The sequence below is a fragment of the Equus quagga genome, chromosome 16 (assembly GCF_021613505.1).
Source record: "Equus quagga isolate Etosha38 chromosome 16, UCLA_HA_Equagga_1.0, whole genome shotgun sequence".
NCBI classification, from domain to species: Eukaryota; Metazoa; Chordata; class Mammalia; order Perissodactyla; family Equidae; genus Equus; species Equus quagga.
The window spans coordinates 18,134,148-18,154,225 of record NC_060282.1 but is presented as its reverse complement, the minus strand read 5'-3'; the positions used below and the strand labels follow the sequence as shown (position 1 = coordinate 18,154,225).

Here is a 20,078-nt window from a genome sequence, read left to right as displayed (position 1 = left end):
AGTCCCACAGAGTTGCTCATGAAAATAAGTCTTTACTTCTGTCCTTGAGCCCGCTCTACAGGGGGACTCAAACCCAGGCCAGTGGGAGGGGCAGGAGGTGATATGCCAACTCCTCCATTCCCTTCTCCTTGGATATCAGCCATCCTTATTTCAAACACCTCTCCTTCACGGCCTGGTGGTATAGTGGTTGGGTTCGCTTTGGCGGCCCAGGGTTCGAGGGTTCAGATCCTGGGCGTGGACCTATACACCACTCATCAAGCCATGCTGTGGCGGCATCCCACATGGGAAATAGAGGAAGATTGGCACAGATGTTAGCTTAGGGCCAATCTTCCTCACCAAACAAAAAAAAAACATTTCTCCCTCCTCCTCTCACAAAATGAAAGGCCTTCTTCTGCCTCAGCCCATGCACTTAGACGCTTAACGTGGCCTAGCCCATCACTTCCCCAGTTTGGGTTCTGTTAACGTATGCTACCTCCTACTAAGCAAATTGTCCCTGTACTCCCCAATTAATATTTGTGTAACGCAGTTCCAATCAAAATTCTAACAGGATGTTATTTTGCAGATGATTCTGATTTATGAGAATTGATTGATGGGACTAGATGATCAAAATAACCCAGCACTGTTTTGCAGAAGAAGAGTGATAAGGCGGAACTCACTCTACGAGATATTAAAACATGCTCTACCCTGCAAAAAATATTTTTTAAAACAAGGCATAAGTGCAAGGCTCAATAACTAGATAAGAGCCTGGAATAGATAACCTAGCAACACCCTAGTATATATGAAAATTTAATGTATGACAAAGGTGGTTTCACAAATTACTGGGAAGAGAAAAAATAACATAATATATGCTACTGAGATAATTGGTAACTTTCCAAAAAATAGTGTCTTACAGCTTAACCCAAGATCAGTTCCATTCCAGATGTTACATGTAAAAAATAAAGCGAAAACGCTCTAAGAAAACATAGCATAATATGTCTCAGCTCTCAAGGCAGGGGATCACTTTCTATATATAAAATCACAATGAAAGAAGCCACAAGAGAAAATGGTTAATAAACTTGCTACCTAAAAATTAAAAATTTTACATGAATACCATATGCAAAACTATAAGGTAAATGATAGCCTGGAGAAATTTTGCAACAAATAAAGGAAAGTACTGATATTCTTAATCTATAGAGCACTCTTGTAAATTAAAAATAAAACCCAGGGGCTGGCCCCGTGGCACAGCGGTTAAGTGTGCACATTCCGCTTTGGTGGCCCAGGGTTCACCGGTTCAGATCCTGGGTATGGACATGGCACCAGTTGGCACGCCATGCTGTGGTAGGCGTCCCACACATAAAGTAGAGGAAGATGGGCATGGATGTTAGCTCAGGGCCAGTCATCCTCAGCGAAAAGAGGAGGATTGGCAGCAGATGTTAGCTCAGGGCTAATGTTCCTCAAAAAAATAAAATTTTAAATAAAATTTAAAAATGGCATCAACAGACAATTCACAGAGAAAACAAATGGCAAGTAAATCTTTGAAAGCAGTTCACCCTTAGTAGCCATCAGGAAAAGCACAGAAGCATATTAAAACAGTTTTCCTCTATTTAATCAGCAAGGCTTTTCTGGTCATATTTCCTATAGGTGAGTGGTAAGTTGGGCACTCTCATTTACTGCCAGGGGAAAGGCCAACTGATGCAAGAACTCAGCCGTATGAGTCAAGAGAACTTCCAGTGCCGACACTCTTTGACCCAGTGCTTCTATTTCTATGCACTCATCCAAAGGTAGTTATCAGAAATAAGGACTCAGGGTGTTGGCTGCAATTTTGTTGATAAGAGCCAAAAACTGGAAATAAATGTCCAACAAAAGTCCAATGGCTGAATACATTATGTATGGTATGTCCCTACAATGGAATACCATGCAGCCATTTTTTAAATCATTATTTGGCTCAATAATTATAGAAATGAGGGACTTGCAAGTGAAATGAAAGAACTACAATATTTGGGGTGATTTTTTCTCCTGTCTACTTCAGTGCATTTTCTGGACTTTCTATAGTGCTTTTACTTTTATGATAAGAAACAAAACCTTCACGTTCATTTTCTAATGGCCGTGGAAGTCCTGCTTGCCAGCCGCAGGTAAGCGTCTTGCTTCTGATGTACCATCAGTAAAAGGAGCTTGCGAGCCCAGCGACATTTCACCTGCAGTGTTCCCTCCGCCGCCCCACCCACCACTTCAGAAGATCTCAGTACCTTTGTTGTTTTTCTGTGTCCATTTGTCTCTAAACGTGAACGTGTGACCTGCATTCTCATTTGCTTGTTTGGGGCCTGTTCCCACTGCCCTTCCCAGAGAAGGGGAGAGAAGAATGTGATGTTTCATTTTTATGTACACCCACTCTGACGCCGTCTGTGCCTACCTGGGCATTTGCTTGGGGTGCCATTTGGGAAGGGTCGTCGGTACAACTCAGAAAGACGTGCTAGTTCCTCTTGCCTTGTGGAGAAACCCTGACCCTGTCTTTCTTCTTGTCCCGCAGGTATGACGCTGCCTCTTGCGTTTAGCCATTGGAGCAGTTACAATTTTCTGTGTTGAAATCATTCTGAAAACTCAAACACTAGACTGCAGCATTCAAGGAAAGCCAAAGCCATTGGAGGGGGAACAAAGCCAAAAACCTTGTATCTTATTTGTTCCAAGAATTTCACTGTCCCTTCCCTACCTGCTTCCCTCCCCCACCCCCCAACTGAGCCATTGCACACAGACAGACAGCATGGCAAGCAAACGAAAATCTACGACCCCGTGCATGGTTCGGACGTCACAGGTAGTAGAACAAGATGTGCCCGAGGAAGGAGACAGGGCCAAAGAAAAAGGAATCAGCACGCCCCAGCCTGACGTGGCCAAGGACAGTTGGGCAGCGGAACCTGAAAACGCTTCCAAAGAAAACGAAGTGATCGAGGTGAAATCGACGGGGGAAAACCCATCCAAAAAACTCCAAGGCGGCTATGAATGCAAATACTGCCCCTACTCCACGCAGAACCTGAACGAGTTCACGGAGCACGTCGACATGCAGCACCCCAACGTGATTCTCAACCCGCTCTATGTGTGTGCCGAGTGCAACTTCACAACCAAAAAGTACGACTCCCTGTCTGACCACAACGCCAAGTTCCACCCCGGTGAGACCAATTTCAAACTGAAGTTAATCAAGCGCAATAATCAGACTGTCTTAGAGCAGTCCATCGAAGCCACCAACCATGTCGTGTCCATGCCCACCAGCGGCCCTGGAAGCGGGGACAGTGATGCTGGGATCTCCGTGAGCAAAACCCCCATCATGAAGCCAGGGAAACCGAAAGCTGAAGCCAAGAAGGTGCCCAAGAAGCCCGAGGAGGCCACCCCTGAGAACCACGTGGAAGGGACAGCCCGCCTGGTGACAGACGCCGCTGAGATTCTCTCGAGACTTGGAGGCGTGGAGCTCCTCCAGGACACGTTAGGACACGTCATGCCTTCTGTCCAGCTCCCACCAAATGTCAACCTTGTCCCCAAGGTCCCCGTCCCGCTGAATACTACCAAATATAACTCTGCTCTGGACACGAATGCCACCATGATCAACTCCTTCAACAAGTTCCCTTACCCGACCCAGGCTGAGTTGTCCTGGCTGACGGCCGCTTCCAAACACCCAGAAGAGCACATCAGAATCTGGTTCGCCACCCAGCGCCTAAAGCATGGCATCAGCTGGTCCCCCGAGGAGGTGGAGGAGGCCCGGAAGAAGATGTTTAACGGCACCATCCAGTCAGTACCCCCGACGATCACTGTGCTGCCCGCCCAGCTGGCCCCCACAAAGATGTCGCAGCCCATCCTCCAGACAGCCCTACCATGCCAGATCCTCGGCCAGACCAGCCTGGTGCTGACCCAGGTGACGAGCGGGTCAACGACCGTCTCTTGCTCCCCCATCACGCTTGCTGTGGCCGGAGTGACCAACCACGGCCAGAAGAGACCTCTAGTGACTCCCCAAGCTGCCCCCGAGCCCAAGCGTCCACATGTCGCTCAGGTGCCAGAGCCCCCACCCAAGGTGGCCAACCCTTCACTGACCCCGGCCAGCGACCGCAAGAAGACAAAGGAGCAGATAGCACATCTCAAGGCGAGCTTTCTTCAGAGCCAGTTCCCCGACGATGCTGAGGTCTACAGACTCATTGAGGTGACCGGTCTCGCCAGGAGTGAGATCAAGAAGTGGTTCAGTGACCACCGGTATCGTTGTCAAAGGGGCATCGTCCACATCACCAGCGAATCTCTTGCCAAAGACCAGTTGGCCATCGCGGCCTCCCGCCACGGTCGCACGTACCATGCCTACCCAGACTTCGCCCCACAGAAGTTCAAAGAAAAAACCCAGGATCAGGTGAAAATCCTAGAAGACAGCTTTTTGAAAAGTTCTTTTCCGACCCAAGCAGAACTGGACCGACTCAGGGTGGAGACCAAGCTGAGCAGGAGAGAGATCGACTCCTGGTTCTCGGAGAGGCGGAAGCTTCGGGACAGCATGGAACAGGCTGTCTTGGATTCCATGGGGTCTGGCAAAAAAGGCCAAGACATGGTGGCCCCCAATGGTGCTCTGTCTCGACTTGACCAGCTCTCTGGTGCCCAGTTAGCCAGTTCTCTGCCCAGCCCTTCACCAGCAATTACAAAAAGTCAAGAACAGATTCATCTCCTGAGGAGCACCTTTGCGAGAACCCAGTGGCCTACGCCCCAGGAGTATGACCAGTTGGCAGCAAAGACTGGCCTGGTCCGAACTGAAATTGTGCGTTGGTTCAAGGAGAACAGATGCTTGCTAAAAACTGGAACCTTGAAGTGGATGGAGCAATACCAGGTACAGCACGTAGCAGACGACCATGGCTACGACGCCACATCGAGGAAAGCACCCAAAGCCATCATCATCGAGAGCCCAAAGAACGGGAGTGAGGTGGGTCCGCAATACTACAAGGATCCCAAAAAGCTCTGCGAAGAGGACTTGGAGAAGTTGGTACCCAGGGCGAAAGTGGGCAGCGAACAAGCAAAAGATGGTTTGCCAGCAAAGCCTTCAGAGGCCATCTCGGACAGGTCAGAGGGCAACAGCCGGGATGGCCAGGGCAGCGACGAGAACGAGGAGTCGGGCGTTGTGGACTGGGTGGAGGTGACGGTCGGAGAGGAGGACGCCATCTCAGACAGGTCAGACAGCTGGAGTCAGACTGCAGCCGAAGGCACGGCAGAACTGGCTGACTCGGACTCTGACGGCGTCCCTGCCGAGGCCAGCCAGGCCTAGACAGGTAATTCCACCTGTTTGCCCCGGGCCACTAGGGGAGGATGCTGTCTTGCTTTTTTGTTATTACCAGAGTTGATATAGGTTGTGGGATACACAGATGTTGACACAGATGATAGGTTCTTTTTTTTTTTGGTGAGGAAGATTGGTCCTGAACTAACATCTGTTGCCAATCCTCCTCTTTTTGCTTGAGGAAGATTGTCGCTGAGTTAACATCTGTGCCAGTCTTCCTCTATTTTGTATGTGGGACGCCGCCACAGCACAGCTTGATGAGCAGTGTGTAGGTCCATGCCCAGGATCTGAACCCATAAAACCTGAGCTGCTAAAGCAGAGCACGCAAACCTAACCACTATACCACCAGGCCGGCCCCAATGATCATAGGTTCTTTTTTTTTTTTTTCTTTTTGAGGAAGATTAACCCTGAGCTAACTGCTGCCAATCCTCCTCTTCTTGTCGGGGAAGACTGGCCCTGAGCTAGCATCTGTACCCATCTTCCTCTACTTTATATGTGGGACACCTACCACAGTATAGCGTCCCAAACGGTGCCATGTCCGCACTCGGGATCCAAACTGGCGAACCCGAGGCTGCCGAAGCGGAACATGCAAACTTAACTGCTGCACCACTGGGCCGGCCCCGATGATAGGTTCTTTTTAAAGATTCTTTTAAAAAAAAGGGAGAAAAACAGGAGCTGGTAGATTTATGTCCTTAATTGCAAGGCTATGCTGAGAGGAGTCGGCACTGTTGCCAGTGGCCTTAGGGGCCTGTCCATTCTAAAGTCTAGTTGCAGTTGTAACAACAACACATCTTCTGTCTGTCTTGTGTTCGCTGCTGTAAGAAACAAACATGACAAGGATATGTCTTTTCCTTTTTCTTTTTTTTTTTCCTTTTCTTTTCTTTTTGGATTCTTTCCAAGAGTCTGTATCTCGGTTTACGGAGTAGCGATTTGGGGTTGTTTCTTTTAACCTGCGAGGTTCGGACAGTCCTTGGTATCTGTCTTGTCCTGACTAAAGGAAGGTGTGTCTCTATAAGTAACCCTGCTCGTAGCTGTGCTGATCGGGACCCCCAAACCCCTTGAATCTGGAAGAAACTGGTGTAAATTAGGCCTGTGGAGCCACAAAAGGCTGGGAAGGGAAGTTACCATGGTTACTAATGGCCATGTCATCCACATAATAGAACGTGCCACCCAAGCTTGGTGCGCGTGCTTCACAAGAGGTCCCTGCACATCAGGGCCTAAGGCCCAGCAGCTTGGTGGTGAGTTTAGAAGAAAGGGGGGGTGATTGGGGAGAGGCCTATGGGAGGAAAAGGTCCAGCTTGGCAGCCGCAGAAATATCCCCAGGGCAGCTTGGAACCCGGAGGGAGAGGCATGATTTACAGTCTGCCCAGGTTCCTTCTCCAGAGGTCACTTAAAAGGCAACAGAAGGGGCCCCCCATGTCATCTTTCAAAATAATGAAATGAAGGTAAGAACCTCCAGAAAGATTGATAAGGCCCCAAAGGGAGCCCTGGAAATTACCGTGCCTCTTTATTAATGAGCTTGGACAACTTTGGCTGGCCATGTCACTCGTTAATTCATTTATTCCGTAATAAAATGAGGCACCTGGCAAAAAAAATAAAATCCTCCGGAAACCTCATTTTAGCCAGTTCCATCAGCTAGGAGAAGAGCGATTTAATGAGCAGCCAATCACAGAATGCTGTCAAGTTTTCTTTCCCCTCCGACTTTTTGGGAGGAAATGGTAATGGTTGGGGGTGAGAATGCAGCCCCAGAAGTGGGGGCTCGTGATGGAAGGGGGTCAGAAGTATACCAAGGTCACCAACTGCCCCAGCTACCTCCATCTGACAGCCTTAGTTCCATCCTCCCTCTGGCCATGTTTCCTGCCTTCTTATAAGATGCCACCAGTCCAGCCCACGTCGCCCTTGTGGAAATGAGGGAGCAATTTTTTTGTCCCATCAGAATCTGCCTGAAAACTCCTAGCTTGGCCTGTCTTCTGTCCTTGATCTGTTCAACGCCTGACATAAGTCTACATGATTGCTTTTTCCTCCTACACAGAGTAAACATGAGAGTTCAGTTCAATTCACGCACCTACTGTGTGCTGTTGCTGTGCAAGGCAGCGGAGATAACGTGATGAAGAAGACAAATGACATCCTCCTTCACGTGGAGCTCAGTCAGGCCAAGGACAGAGGAAACTGCTCTTTCCTCTCCTAGCCAGGGCGATCCATGGTATGATGGAGACGTGGACATGCTGTGTGTGGGAGCACACAGGAGGGGCACCCAGACTGGGGGTCAGAGAAGGCCTCCTGGAGGAAGGGACCTCTGATTCAGGGGCTAGCTGATGGGAAGGAGTTAGCCAAGTGCACAGGCAAGGAAGAGAGTGGTTCCAGTGGAAGGAACAGACGAGGCAAAGGTGCAGAGACAAGAAAAGGAATGGTGCTGCTGAGGAACCAAAAGAGGTTTGGTGTAGCCAGGAAGTCAGGTTTGGGGTTCAGTAAACGATGAGAAGATGCAAACTAAAAGAAAACCTGATGCGTTTCCACAGCAGGCAAAAGCTATCCTGAACCAACTATGTTTGCTGAGTATAAGGATGCTAAGTGTCCCTGTATCCCAGAGTGAGCTCAGATGGCACTTTCCCGGTCCCCTTCGCTGAGGGGGAGGGGTCTGGGGGCGGCAGCTCCCTAGCAGCCCCTGAGGCCACCTGTCCCCAGCCCTTCTCTCCCAAGCTATACCACTACCAACAGTTGAAAATGCCCCTCTGGGTCGGCTGCCACTGTGCCCGATACTCCTCTGAGGCCCAAGAGACGCGTAAAGGGGGGAAGCAATGCTCACACCATAAAGAGCAGCTTTGGGAAGGGAGGGAGGATGGGAGGGGGACACAGGGCCTCCTGAGTGGCAGAGGCTGAGCTGGGTGCTCTGGCCACAGATGGTCTTATCAGTTCTCTGAGCGACTCTGAGAGGTAAGCTTCTCCCTATTTTTATAAACCCAGAAACCGAGACTCAGAAACCAAGGTACTTACCCACGTTCCCCCAGCCAGCACCTCATTTTCACTCCAGAGCCCTCACTCTTCCTACTGCGGTTTCTGCCTCTTATTTCTGACCAAAATTCCCCATTTCTGGTGGGGAGATACCTAGGATTTGGGGGGGTGACTTCTGAGTGACCATCAGATAATTCAGAGATATAAGAACCAGCTGTCCCCCCCAAAATCTGCAAACTCCCAGGAAGCTCTTTTTATGTGTATTAATGGTAAATGCCACAAATGTGCACTGGAAAATGTCCCTAAACAGGACGCCAAGATCTACTTCCCACCTGGCCACACTGAGCTCCCTAATTGGCTTCCTGATCCTTCAGAGGGGCCATGGCCTGGAGAAAGGAGCTCAGTGCACACTTCGGGTGCCTCCTGGACGGAGGCAGCCCTTAAAGCAGCCTTTCAACTGAGAGAGGGAAAAAAACCTCCCCAAATTACTTCGCAGCTTTTATGAACCGAACACATGGGTCTCTTGAAATTCATAAATAGCCAGTGATGCCTTTATTTAAACACATATTTATTGAGGAAGCTGCCGTTGAGTTCAGTTGTTATACATACAGTAATCCTGCAAATAACACACGGTTTTGACTTCATAAAAGGGGTTATGTGAGGCACGTATGAGAGAACTTGAATAAGCTGCTGCCAGCTGACTCGAAGATGCGATTTCCTCTGCAGGAGTTAAGCATCTGCCCTGGCCAGAGCCTCTGACTGAAGCTTTGCAAGGCTCATAGCCATGTTTGACTCAGTCCAGGCTCGCCTTGCCCTGAGATTAAACACAAAGATGAGGCATCCTTCCCAGCCCTTGAATTGTGTTGTCTTGATTCAGTCTCCAGGTGCAAACAATTACAGAGCCATCCATGGAGAGACCTGTCCTGGTAAGGAACTGAAAAATAAAGTCCTCCTTTCCTAAAAATGAGCCAAAATACTCAAGCCAGACCTTGTCAGACATCTGCCTCGGTGTTTGGCCAGGTGGAATATCCCAGCGCCCCTACTACGAAGAGTTTTTATTTATTGGTATATGCCCTAGGCTCAGCATTCTTCTAAGCACATCTATTAAATCGTTGAAACTTCACGACAACTCTGTGAGATGGGTATGGCTTTTTCCCCCATTTTCCAGACGGCAAAACTGAGGTTCAGAAAGACTTGCCCTGGGTTCCTCAGCCAGCAGCTGGTGGAGCCTGAAGGCCACTTCTCATCTGTAAGGCCAGCACCTGAGCCAACCACTGTGGCCCACCCACCACCTCTCCGACAGCGGTGACACCACCACCACCCAGGCTGAACCCACAGGACGTGGTCATTTCTTAATTCCATGTGGGAGTGGGAACTATTACACAACTGTCCATTCACTACCTCCCAATTTCTGACTATTTCCAGCTCCTGGTGATTAGGGATGGCTTTGGGGAGGAGGTACATTTTGTGAAATGTCAGAATATTTTTCCATAGTTTTTTCCACACTCAGAAATATTTTCCATAGTTCAGCTTGCTTAAAATATTCAAGGCTTCCAAGTGTGGCATCCTGGCTACAATTTAGGATCTAGGATATGTTTATGCCCCCACCATCTATTCAGATTAGGTATCCAATTTTTATTTGAATGAATGGATGGGTGGGTGGATGGATAGATGAAAGTATCGTAATTATCTCTTTCCCTGTCTCTCCTCCACCAGACCCTTGAAGGCGGGGACCATATCCCATTAATCCCTGAATCCCCAGTGCCCGATTCAGAGCAGAGGCTCAATAACAACTTGTTGAACCCACCTGAGAATTAACAAAGATAGTCAGCTTTCAATTATCTGGGATCTGGTATTTCTGTCCTTTGCTTCTCCTCATTTTTTTTCCATCACTTATTAGTCCCACGAGATGGCAACAGTCAGAGGAAGGGAGTCGGGGCCAGTTCTCTTTCCATGTGTGTGATCAGCTGGAAGGAAAGGTCTGTTGAAGAATCGATCACTGGATATTTACTGGGTGATGCTTCTCAGAGACCACACATTAGCCTCATTGTCCTGGTTCCTAATGGAGAGTTAACTGTTAGCACTTCCATTTATCTAATTCTGGAGCTGCTCATGCTAGGAATTCTCACTGTGCTTTGGGCGACTTGTAGCAACTTAGGAACCATGAAACCTGAGCCTCTCATTTTTCAGAGCAGGGATGCAGGCCCCAAGGAGAGGAAGTAACTAGTCCAGAGACATTCATGAGAAGGGACTTGGGTCATTCATCCCTCAAGCATTTGTGCGATGCCTGCAGTGTGCCAGGCTCTGGAAAGCAGTGGTGCCCAGCTCGTCCCTGCCCTCATGGAGCCCATAGTCTATTGAGGAATGAAGCTTTAATCAAAAAGGAAAAGTTGACAGGTGACAAGGTTTTGAAGGAAAGGTACATGGTACTGTGAGAATATAGAGTAGGGGAATTTGAGCTGATTTAAGGTGTTGGGGAAGGTTTCTCTCAACAGGTAGTAGATAAATTGAAGTCCAGAGGGCTAAGTAGGAGTTGGGTGGGCAGAAAGGGAAAGCCATTCAAGGTAGAAAAAATAACATACTGAAAGGCCTGAGACCAGAGGGAACTTGGCGCATCAGGGGACCTGAAAGGTGGCCTTTGTGGCTATGACTTGCCTGAATTCAAACTTCATAGAAGAGCAGGGGTCAAGAGCCAGTGTTAGGTGGACTCACATATAATCAAATTTTCCTTTGAAACTCCTCCACACCAATAAAGAAGACTCTAGATGATTCTGTGTGTATGACCCTGCAGAGAAAGTTTGAAACCCCCTGAAATACGCGAGGAAGGAGCAAAAGGAAAGTCAACTTGCAGATGTCTGAGTGTTCAGAACCTTCTGGCCTAGTGGTAAATGGAGGATGGGTGGTGGAAAATTCTAGAGCGCCCACATGCCTATACATTTTACTTTCTTCTCTTTTACTATTAAGTTTCTATAACCTTGATACTTACTGTATTGGCCCACCAGGGCTGCCATGACAGAATACCACAGACTGAGTGCCTTAAACAGCAGAAACTTGTCTCGCGGTTCTAGAGGCTGAAAGTTCAAGGTGCCGGGAGGGTTGGTTTCTGGTGAGGCGTCTCTCCTTGGCTTACAGATGGCCACCTTCTCTCTGTGTCCTCACATGGCCTTCCCTCTATACATGTGCACTCCTGCTGTCTCGTCCTCTTCATATGAGGACACCAGTCCTATTGGGTTAGGGCCCCACCCTTATGACCTCATTTAACCTTCGTTACCTCCTTAAAGGCCCCATCTCCAAATATAGTCACATTGGGGTTTGGGGTTCAACATACAAATTTGGGGGGGGACACATTTCAGTCCATAACGCTTACTAATAGAGTTGTCTGTTGTTAGGATTAAATGAGATAAGTAAAAGCTCCTAAATGGGCCTGGCGTATGCATCAGCACCTGCTCGACGGAAGCTGACTTTGAAGTTGCACTCTCTTCACGTAGGGAAGAGCTTGGTCGTCTGCTTCCTGCCTTTCCAAGTTGACTGTTTCGGTTGGGGTCCCACTGATACAAGCTCATGCTGTTGGGTGTCAATTGCATCTGGGGTGGGGGTCCTGGGGCAACGACCAAGGGTAATATTTGCCGAGCTTTTGCTGTGCCAGGCACTGCTCAGGCACTTTGTGTGTGTGAACAACTCTCTGGACATCATTTTCTTCATCTTACGGCTGATGAGAATGAGGCACGGAAAGGTAACTGTCCCAATGTCATTGAGTTAGAAAGTGGTGGAGCTGGGGTTCACACCCATACACAAATCCATGACCACATTGAGAGTGCCTAGTGAGTTTAAAATATGCTTCCGTTTGCTCAAATTCTTTGAACTCCACTGGTTAACATCCACGGATGGAAAGTGGGTAGGAAGGGCCAAGGGCCCCTCTGATTCCTTCTGCCTTTGAGCCTCCCTGGGAGCCGCCTGGGAGAGATTTACCTGGCTTATAAGTCTCAGCCATTTCCCCAACCCCAGAGGTTCCCCAAACGGCTGCAGGAAAAGAGCTTTGCTCAGATGTTCCAGAGCTGACTGAGGCCTGGGCGTGGGCGAGGGAGGATGATGAGGGGCCAGATGGAGCTTTCCCTCTCCACTGGGAAATCGCTCAGTCCCTCTCCACTCCACCATATTTTCCTTTTCTCCCTTCTAATTAAAATCAGACCAACGCCCCTCCCAATAAAAAAAAGTGTGACTCAGAAATATTGAGAGATAATAATCACTATCACAGTGCTTGTCTTTTCTTTCTCATGGAGTATGGTGTTATTCTCTCCCAAGTCAGCAGGCCTTAGGGAAATTCCTACAGACAAAATTAAAAAGAAATAGAGAGGCCAGCACAGTGGCATAGTGGTTAAGTTCACACGCTCCGCTTTGGTGGCCCAGGGTTTGTGGGTTCAGATTCTGAGCATGGACCTACACACCGCTCATCAAGCCATGATGTGGCAGCATCCCACATACAAAATAGAGGAGGATTGGCACAGGTGTTAGCTCAGCAACAGTCTTCCTCAAGCAAAAAGAGAAGGGTTGGCTACACATGTTTGCTCAGGGCCAATCTTCCTCACCAAAAAGAAAATGGAAAGCTATCACATGGGAAAAGAATTCTAATTGTTTCATGTCTCCCCAACGGGTAAAGTAATAGGAAAGCAGATTTTGCTAAAGAATTAGTACTTTTTAACATTCCAAGTTGTCTCCAAGATAGAAAAGGACGGCTGTGGGAGGCAGTGGGCTCCTTGTCCTGGGCAGGGTTCAGGGAGAGGCTGGACATCCGCTTGGTGGCAATGTTCAAACAGTGGCCATAAGGAAATGGGCTCGATGACCCTCCCAAAGCTGAGATCTGGTGCTCTAGGATCAAGTGATCCCTCAGGCCGTTGGTCCTTGTGGTGGGGAATGTCTGACCAAGTAAGATTCCAAGTAGAAGCCCAGGGGGTTAGCAAGAGGCCACAGACTCAAAATCACTAGGTTACTCTAAAAAAAACCCTGAAATATGAACTTTGTCACCAATCTTGTGTAACCAGCTACCTCTAACAGCTCCATGCTGGCTTCCCATTTTTCATTCATTAACAAACATTTGAATATCTCGTGTGGTCCAGACACAAGCGGGGGTGGCGGGGCAGGGGTGAGCAGTGAACACTGTGGACACGATCCACGTCTTCACGGGCCTCACACGATGTCCAGTTAACCAGGCAATTTGAAGACTGCGTGATAACAGCTGTGCTGGGCAAGCCCTGAAGCAGGAACTTTTAACAAGGAGACCTGGCGGCGGCCGCAACGAGGCCTTCCGGGCCTGCAGCTGGGGCTTGCGGCCGGAGGGGGAAGGCGGCTGGGCCTCAGCTGTGTCCCTGATGGAGAAACCGCCCCTGCCCTCCGTTTCCAGCATCTCCCCAGCTGCCGCTGCCACACACACTGGGAGACACCAAGGGAGAATGGAAGTCCAGAGGTTCCAAGGGTGCTTCCAAGGCCCAGAGCCATCACAGACATCTGGGATCTCTACAAAAGCCAAGAGAAAATGTGGTTTTGTCTCCCTTTCTCCAGGTCACTCTCTTGGCCTTACAATCTGTTTTTTGGATTGTTTTGTTTAAGGAGCCTTATTCAGAATTTTCTTTATTAATACATATGATTGAGGATGACACATGTTCACGTCCGTAAGAAATTACCCAGGGAAGCATAAAAACACACTGCCAGATGGGGAAGCACCTTAATATTGAGGTTTATCTACAAAGTGAGAGTTTTTGCCAATCACTTGAAGAGAGAGGGTGGAGGTCTGTTAATGAGATGAGAGAAAGAAAATGACACACACACAGGTGAGCTCACTTACACCCAAGGCCCTAAGTTTACACCTGGCCTGCCTCAGGGGAAAATGAAGCAGTATTTCTAGAGCACCTGTGTGCTTTGCAGGCCTCATCTGTAACCCTCCCAGCAGCGTCGGTGATGAATTGAGAAAGGAGTCCCAGGAGGTTAAGTAACTGATGTCGCCACACAGCGAGAAAGTGGCAGAGCCGGGATCCCAGCTTTCTCCAGCTGCACGGGTCCTTCCATGCTGCCCCACCGCGGCGAACACCCACAGTCCTGTGCTGACCTGGCCTTCCTCAGCCTGCTTGGGAGAAGGAAGAGCAGTCGCCGTCTACCCACCTTGGGCCTTGTTTCCTGGAGTCCTGAGAACTGTTCAGGTGGACATCCCGCCAGAGGCAGGCTCCTTTCCAAAGGTCACAGAAGACCGCTTGCTGGGAAAACCCTGTTCCTCGGGGAGCACAGGAGGAGGCTGGCTGTGGTCCGTGCCCACCAGGGGTGCAGGTGGCTCTGCGCGGGACCACCAGCCCATCTTTGAAGCAGACGTGCTCTCTCCTGTGCCTGGTGGCACCCTGCAGGGAGACGCTGTGCGTGCAAAACAAGGAGCCCTGGACTTGGTCAGCTGTGGGAAGGAGCAATTAAAGCTCGACTGGCCGAGGTGGACTCCAGCGTCCACCCCTTGCCAGTTGCCTGAGGCTATTTAATCTCTAAGCCTCCATTTCTTCACTCTGAGGGGGGCTAACAGCCTCCTCCCTCCCAGGTTACCGTAAAGAGTAAATGAGATGATCTGGATTATCGCTTAGCATCAGGCCTGGCTCATAATAAACGTGAGATAAGTATTAGCAACTCTCATGATCACATTCACGATCTTATTGTTTTTGACTGTGCTGCTGAGCGGTCATGTGACCTGGGGAGCTCACTTCTTCTCCCTGAGCTCCCATTTTTTTCCTCCTGAGATGAGCGATGTTGGCAGCATGAGGATCCTTGTAGCTCTTACAATTCGGTAACTTTTGCTGGGTCACTTTTGGGTGGTACCAGATCCTAAGGACACCCCAAGAATCTGACTTTATCCACAGACGTATCTTTTACAAGTTGGTCTCTTAACTCCAATATTCAGACTTATTATCAGGAGCGTCTAGAGGATGTGGGTGCATTTGACATCCAGATATTAGGAATGAGCGACAGTGTAGACAATCTGCCGACGCCTTTGGCTGAGGAGTCTACTCTTCTTGCTCTTGGCCCCCTGTACAAAAATACTTCTCAGCTCCTTTCTCAGCAAGAAGTGGCCAAGAAATGACATGGTCTTACCAGGAGGGAGGCAAAGTAAAAGCCAGTGGCTTCAGGAACCTGAAGATTTGATGAACTTCCAGCCTGTCATGGAATGCTGGCTGCATCCTTTATAGCCTCAAGCCCGCCCTGTGGATTCTTGCCCTGGATCTCTGGATCCCAGGAGCCCACAAAGGTAATGGAAGTCTGTCTGAGTTTGCTAGGGCTGCCATAAAATACCACAAACTGGGTGGCGTAAACACCAGAAACTTACTCTCTCACAGTCTGGAGACTGGAAGTCTGGTTGGCAGGGTCGGTGCCTTCCGAGGGTTGTGAGGGGCAGTCTGTGCCTCGCCTTTCTCCAAGCTTCTGGTAGGTAGGTTGCTGGCAATCTTTGACTTGTAGATGCATCACCCCAATTTCTGTCTTCATGTTCACATGGCCTTCTCCCTGCGTGTCTGTCTGTGTGTTCAAATTTCCCCTTTTTATAAGGACACCAGCCATATTGGGTTGGGACCAACCCTAGTAACCTCATTTTAACTTGATTACTTAACTCTGTAAAGGAATTTCCAAAGAGGGTCACATTCTGAGATACTGAGGATTAAGATTTCAACACGTTTTTTTTGAGGGGCACAACTCAACCCATAACAAGGACCTTGGACTATTTTCATCACTTCAAAGTATATAAAAATTAAACATTTCTCCATACTGACTCTTAATTAATACTGTTTGTTAAGAGCACAGACTCTGGAGATCACCTGGGTTTGAACCCTGGCTCTGCCACTTACTAGCTGTGTGATCTTGGGCAAATTATTTAGCCTCTCTGTCCTAAGTTGCGTCACCTGTAAAATGGGAATAATGATAATACCTACGCCTCTGAGGGTTGATATAAACATTAAATAAAAAATACGCTAAAAATGTCTCATCTCATTATGATTACTATTATATATCCTATCCCGTTTGGAAAAGGTTCCATCTAACAAAAGCAGTGAAAAGTGGGTATAATACTTACCATGTCCCAGACACCATTCCAAATGGTGGTGCGTATGTCAACGTATTTAATCGTCACAACAGCTCCACGAGAGGGATGCTGTTACCATCCCTGTTTTACAGAAGTGAAACTAAGCCCAAGAGAGATTGAGTCCCATGTGTGTGGCCCCACGACCCGCAAGTGGAAAGGTCAGAACCCAAACGGAGGTTTGTCCGACTGTAGGACCTTTTAGGAACCACTGTGTCTGGCTGCCTCTCCAGGAATCAGAAAAGGGTCTTGTAATGATCAAAAGAATCACAGGCCACCTCCTTCACTTGCCCAGAAAATCATCCTGTTTTCAAAGGCCTAACCCTGGAGGCAATTCCCAGAGTGTCAGACTGTGCTCGGGGAAACACACTCCTTTAAAACAGGCCCCAAACTTGAAGGGGATGCGTCTCTCCTCCCAGCCTGGGGATGGCTTCTGGAGGTCTCCTTTCCGGGAGAGCCAGGAAGAGGCAGCCCCCGACGCCTTGCACCCAAGGAATGACGATCATCTCCCTGACATCTCGTCTCTGTCCTTGTCATCTTTCTAGGAAAGTCCCTCTGAACTGCTGTGCCGTTGACTGCTGTGCTGTCTTGGAAGAAAGAAGAGAACTTCCCGCCCGGCCATGGGCCGCCCTGGCCAGAGACTCCAAGTGCAACACGATGGCCCGCGTGTGCCTGGAGGGTGCAGGACCCCAGCTGCGTGCACACGCACCTCCCAGAGGCCCGGTGGGAACTGTTCCTAGTGCCAAAGTCCTACTACTGCGTTTCCAATGCGTCCTTGTAAATAGTTTGCTCCTCTGCCCCACCCCCACCTCTTGCCCTACTGGAACCGATTTGTACAATGTAGGAATTTTGCTACCTTTTTAATCGAGGGCGACTCTCTTTTCCAGCACTACCATTGTAAGGTTTTTTCCAGAAGGGAGGGCTGATCCCACAAGCTTTTCTCCTTTTTCTTTTTTTTTTCATTGTATTAATTTGGGGGAGGGGGGATGGTAGCCTTAGTGCCATTATAGCTACTGGATTTTAGAAAGGGGGAGTTTGTTTTTAAAGGTAGTTTGAAATCTGGGAGATTTATTCAGGGGAAGGGCTGGGATTTGGGCATCTGTCTCAACTTGAAGATGGTTTACAAATAGCGGATCTTCCAGATCAAATCTGTTTCCAGTTCTTCCCCCAGCCGCCTTTGGGGTCCCTGTTGAGCCACACACGCGGCTTTCTGAACTGCCAAGAGGTGGGTCTGGTTTTCCGGCGGCCTGGCCTCTCAGGTCAGACCTTGGGCCCAGCCAGCACCGGGAGCACTGGGTGTCAGTGTCTGTCCTTTTTAAGCACCCCCCTCGACCAGCAGAAAGGGCTCCCACATTTGTTAGCATTGTCTTTACTTCCGGGAAATTAATACAAAAAGAGATCTTCCTATCTAGATGGTACAAAGATGACCGGCTTCTGTTTTCCGTTCTGTTCCTAACTGCCTTTTCTCAGTGTGGCATTTGACAAGATTTCAGCTCAAAGCCTCACCATGAATTGATTCTTTTTGTTTGTTTGTTTGTTTTGGGCCAATTTTAGATTCTTGAGTGCACTTTTTTTTTCAGTTAGTCCTAACTTTTAAAGAAGAAAAACCAAGAGACCTATCTCGTGTAAATGTTGCAATATGAATTGTGTTTGCAATCCTCCCCCCACCCACCCCACTGCCCCCCATTTGAGTCCACCGCACAAATAAAATGCTAGGGAGTTTGGAAAAAAAAAAACAATTTTTCTAACTTGTTGCTCATTTGTTGTAACTGAATAAAGCAAAAACTAAACATTTTTATAACCTTTTCCTCTGCTTCTCATTCTTCATTGCTGTCTGGCTCCCTGGACACCGCGTGAGGGTTCCGATTCAGCCACCTCCCATTTCAAATCCGTTCTGACCGCATTTCTTGTTTCCCGTCTTGGTGAGATCTGACATCGCAAGCAGGACTTTAAAAACAGGGTGTAAATGTTGACGGGGGACTCTTCGTTATCTCTTTGATACAGAGAAGTAAGTGCCAGGCCCTCCCTTCTCCAGGGTCTTCACAAATACAATATACAATACTACGGAAATGAGCATCAGAATGGGAACGCGACCTGCGGGCCATGCCCACTGCTCACTCTCGGGTGGCCTGAGGTAAGTCACTTCCCTTCCCTGGGCTCTGGTGACTGGTGACTGGGACACTGCTGTTTCTCTGAGAAGGCCGGCTTTTGTGTCTCTGCCTGTGTGAGGTTTAAAGAGTGCCTCACTGTTCATGGATGAACACTCCAGACCAGTAGTTTTCAAACGTGAACAGGCATCAGAATCACCTGGAAGGCTAGTTAAAGCTTCTGACTCAGTAGGTCTGGGTGGGACCCGAGAATCTGCATCGTTGACAAGATCCCAGGTGAGGCTGATGCTGCTGGTTCAGGGACCCCACTCTGGGACTCTTTGGTCTAGGTGTTTCATTTTTATAGAGACTTACCGATTTTGGCCAGTTGATCTAAACTAAGTATATGTATGAAGCATGGGTAAGCACATTCTTCAGATAGAAGACCGTTCCTCCTTCCCCCGCACTTCCCCAAATACAGGAAACACTGAAAAATCAGGGATTCAGAAGAGGCTGGCCTTTTCTGGAAGACGCCTCAATATTGAGGTTAAACGCAGTGTGTTGAGGGAAAGTTCTGGTCCTTGGCTGAGAAACCCTGCAATCCTGCAGCAGCCGCTGGCTGTGGGCTCCCGTTGCCTTGGAGATACCTACCCACTAATCTCTTCCTCCTGACCTCCTTCACCCCTCCTCATTGTCCCTCACTTGGTCCCCTGCATTCCCTGAGTCTCTGGCGTAGTCAGGATGCAAGGATGCCTTCTGCTTAGTGGAATCTGCTCAGTGCCCCCAACCCACCCCTGCTCCAGATACCACACTCTGTCTGGACCACTGCAAGAGCACCTGGTGTCTCTGGTGAAATGTCACCCATCCTCCACAACTCCCCATCTGCAGGACCAGGATGAGGGTGAGGTGAGCAAGGCACCTAAGGGTGAAAAATTTAAGGAGCCACGATCATACATGCCACCCTGCCCCTGCAGGACCCTGAGAGTGAGCACCTCCTTAAACTGTGCGTCACTTGCCTCACCTGCCTCACCCCAGCCCTAGTATGCTTTCCTCTAACCCTACTTTGTTTTCCTCCATCTTGCTTTTCACAACATCTCATCATATATTTGTTTGTTTACCCTCTTTTAATCCTACTGCATTGCAGCCTCCATAAGGGCAAGAGCTATGTCTGTCTTGTTCCCTCTCCTACATCCTCTGTGCCTAGCACAGTGTTGGGCACATAGTGGATGCTCCTTTAAATAATTGTTGAATGGATTGGTGAATGGATGAATGGGTGGATGGATAAATGGAGAGATGCGTGGATAAATGGAGGGATAGACAAATGGAGGGACGGATGGATGGGTGAATGGATGGATAAATGGAAGGATGGTTGGATGAATGAATGGATGGATAAATGGAGGCATGGATGGATGAGTGAATGGACGGATGGATAAATGGATGGATGCATGGGTGAATGGATAGATAAATGGAGGGATGGATGGATGGATGGATAAATGAAGGGATGGATGGATGGATAAATGGAGGAGGGATGGATGGGCGAATGGATGGATAAATGGAGGGATGGATGAGTGGATGGATGGATAAACGGAGGGATGGATGGATGGATGAATGTATGGATGGATAAATGGAGGGATGGATGGATGGGTGAATGGATGGATGGATGGGCGAATGGATAGATAAA

General features: G+C 48.7%; 1 protein-coding gene across 5 annotated transcripts in view; it reads left to right on the top strand.

Annotated features, from left to right (window-relative positions):
* Positions 1–18,113, top strand: part of ZHX2 (zinc fingers and homeoboxes 2) — a 152,224-nt gene extending 134,111 nt beyond the window's left edge. For 4 of the 5 annotated variants that reach the window (XM_046642013.1, XM_046642010.1, XM_046642011.1 and 1 more), the window contains 2 exons: positions 2,507–5,258; positions 16,856–18,113. In XM_046642013.1, coding sequence (XP_046497969.1) covers positions 2,738–5,254 — 2,517 coding nt within the window. In that variant the 5' untranslated portion in view covers positions 2,507–2,737 and the 3' untranslated portion in view covers positions 5,255–5,258; positions 16,856–18,113. Of the gene's footprint in view, positions 1–2,506; positions 5,259–14,134; positions 15,489–16,855 lie in introns of all 5 variants that reach the window. The other variant, XR_006885585.1, reaches the window with a different exon arrangement.
* The last annotated feature ends 1,965 nt before the right edge of the window (positions 18,114–20,078 follow it).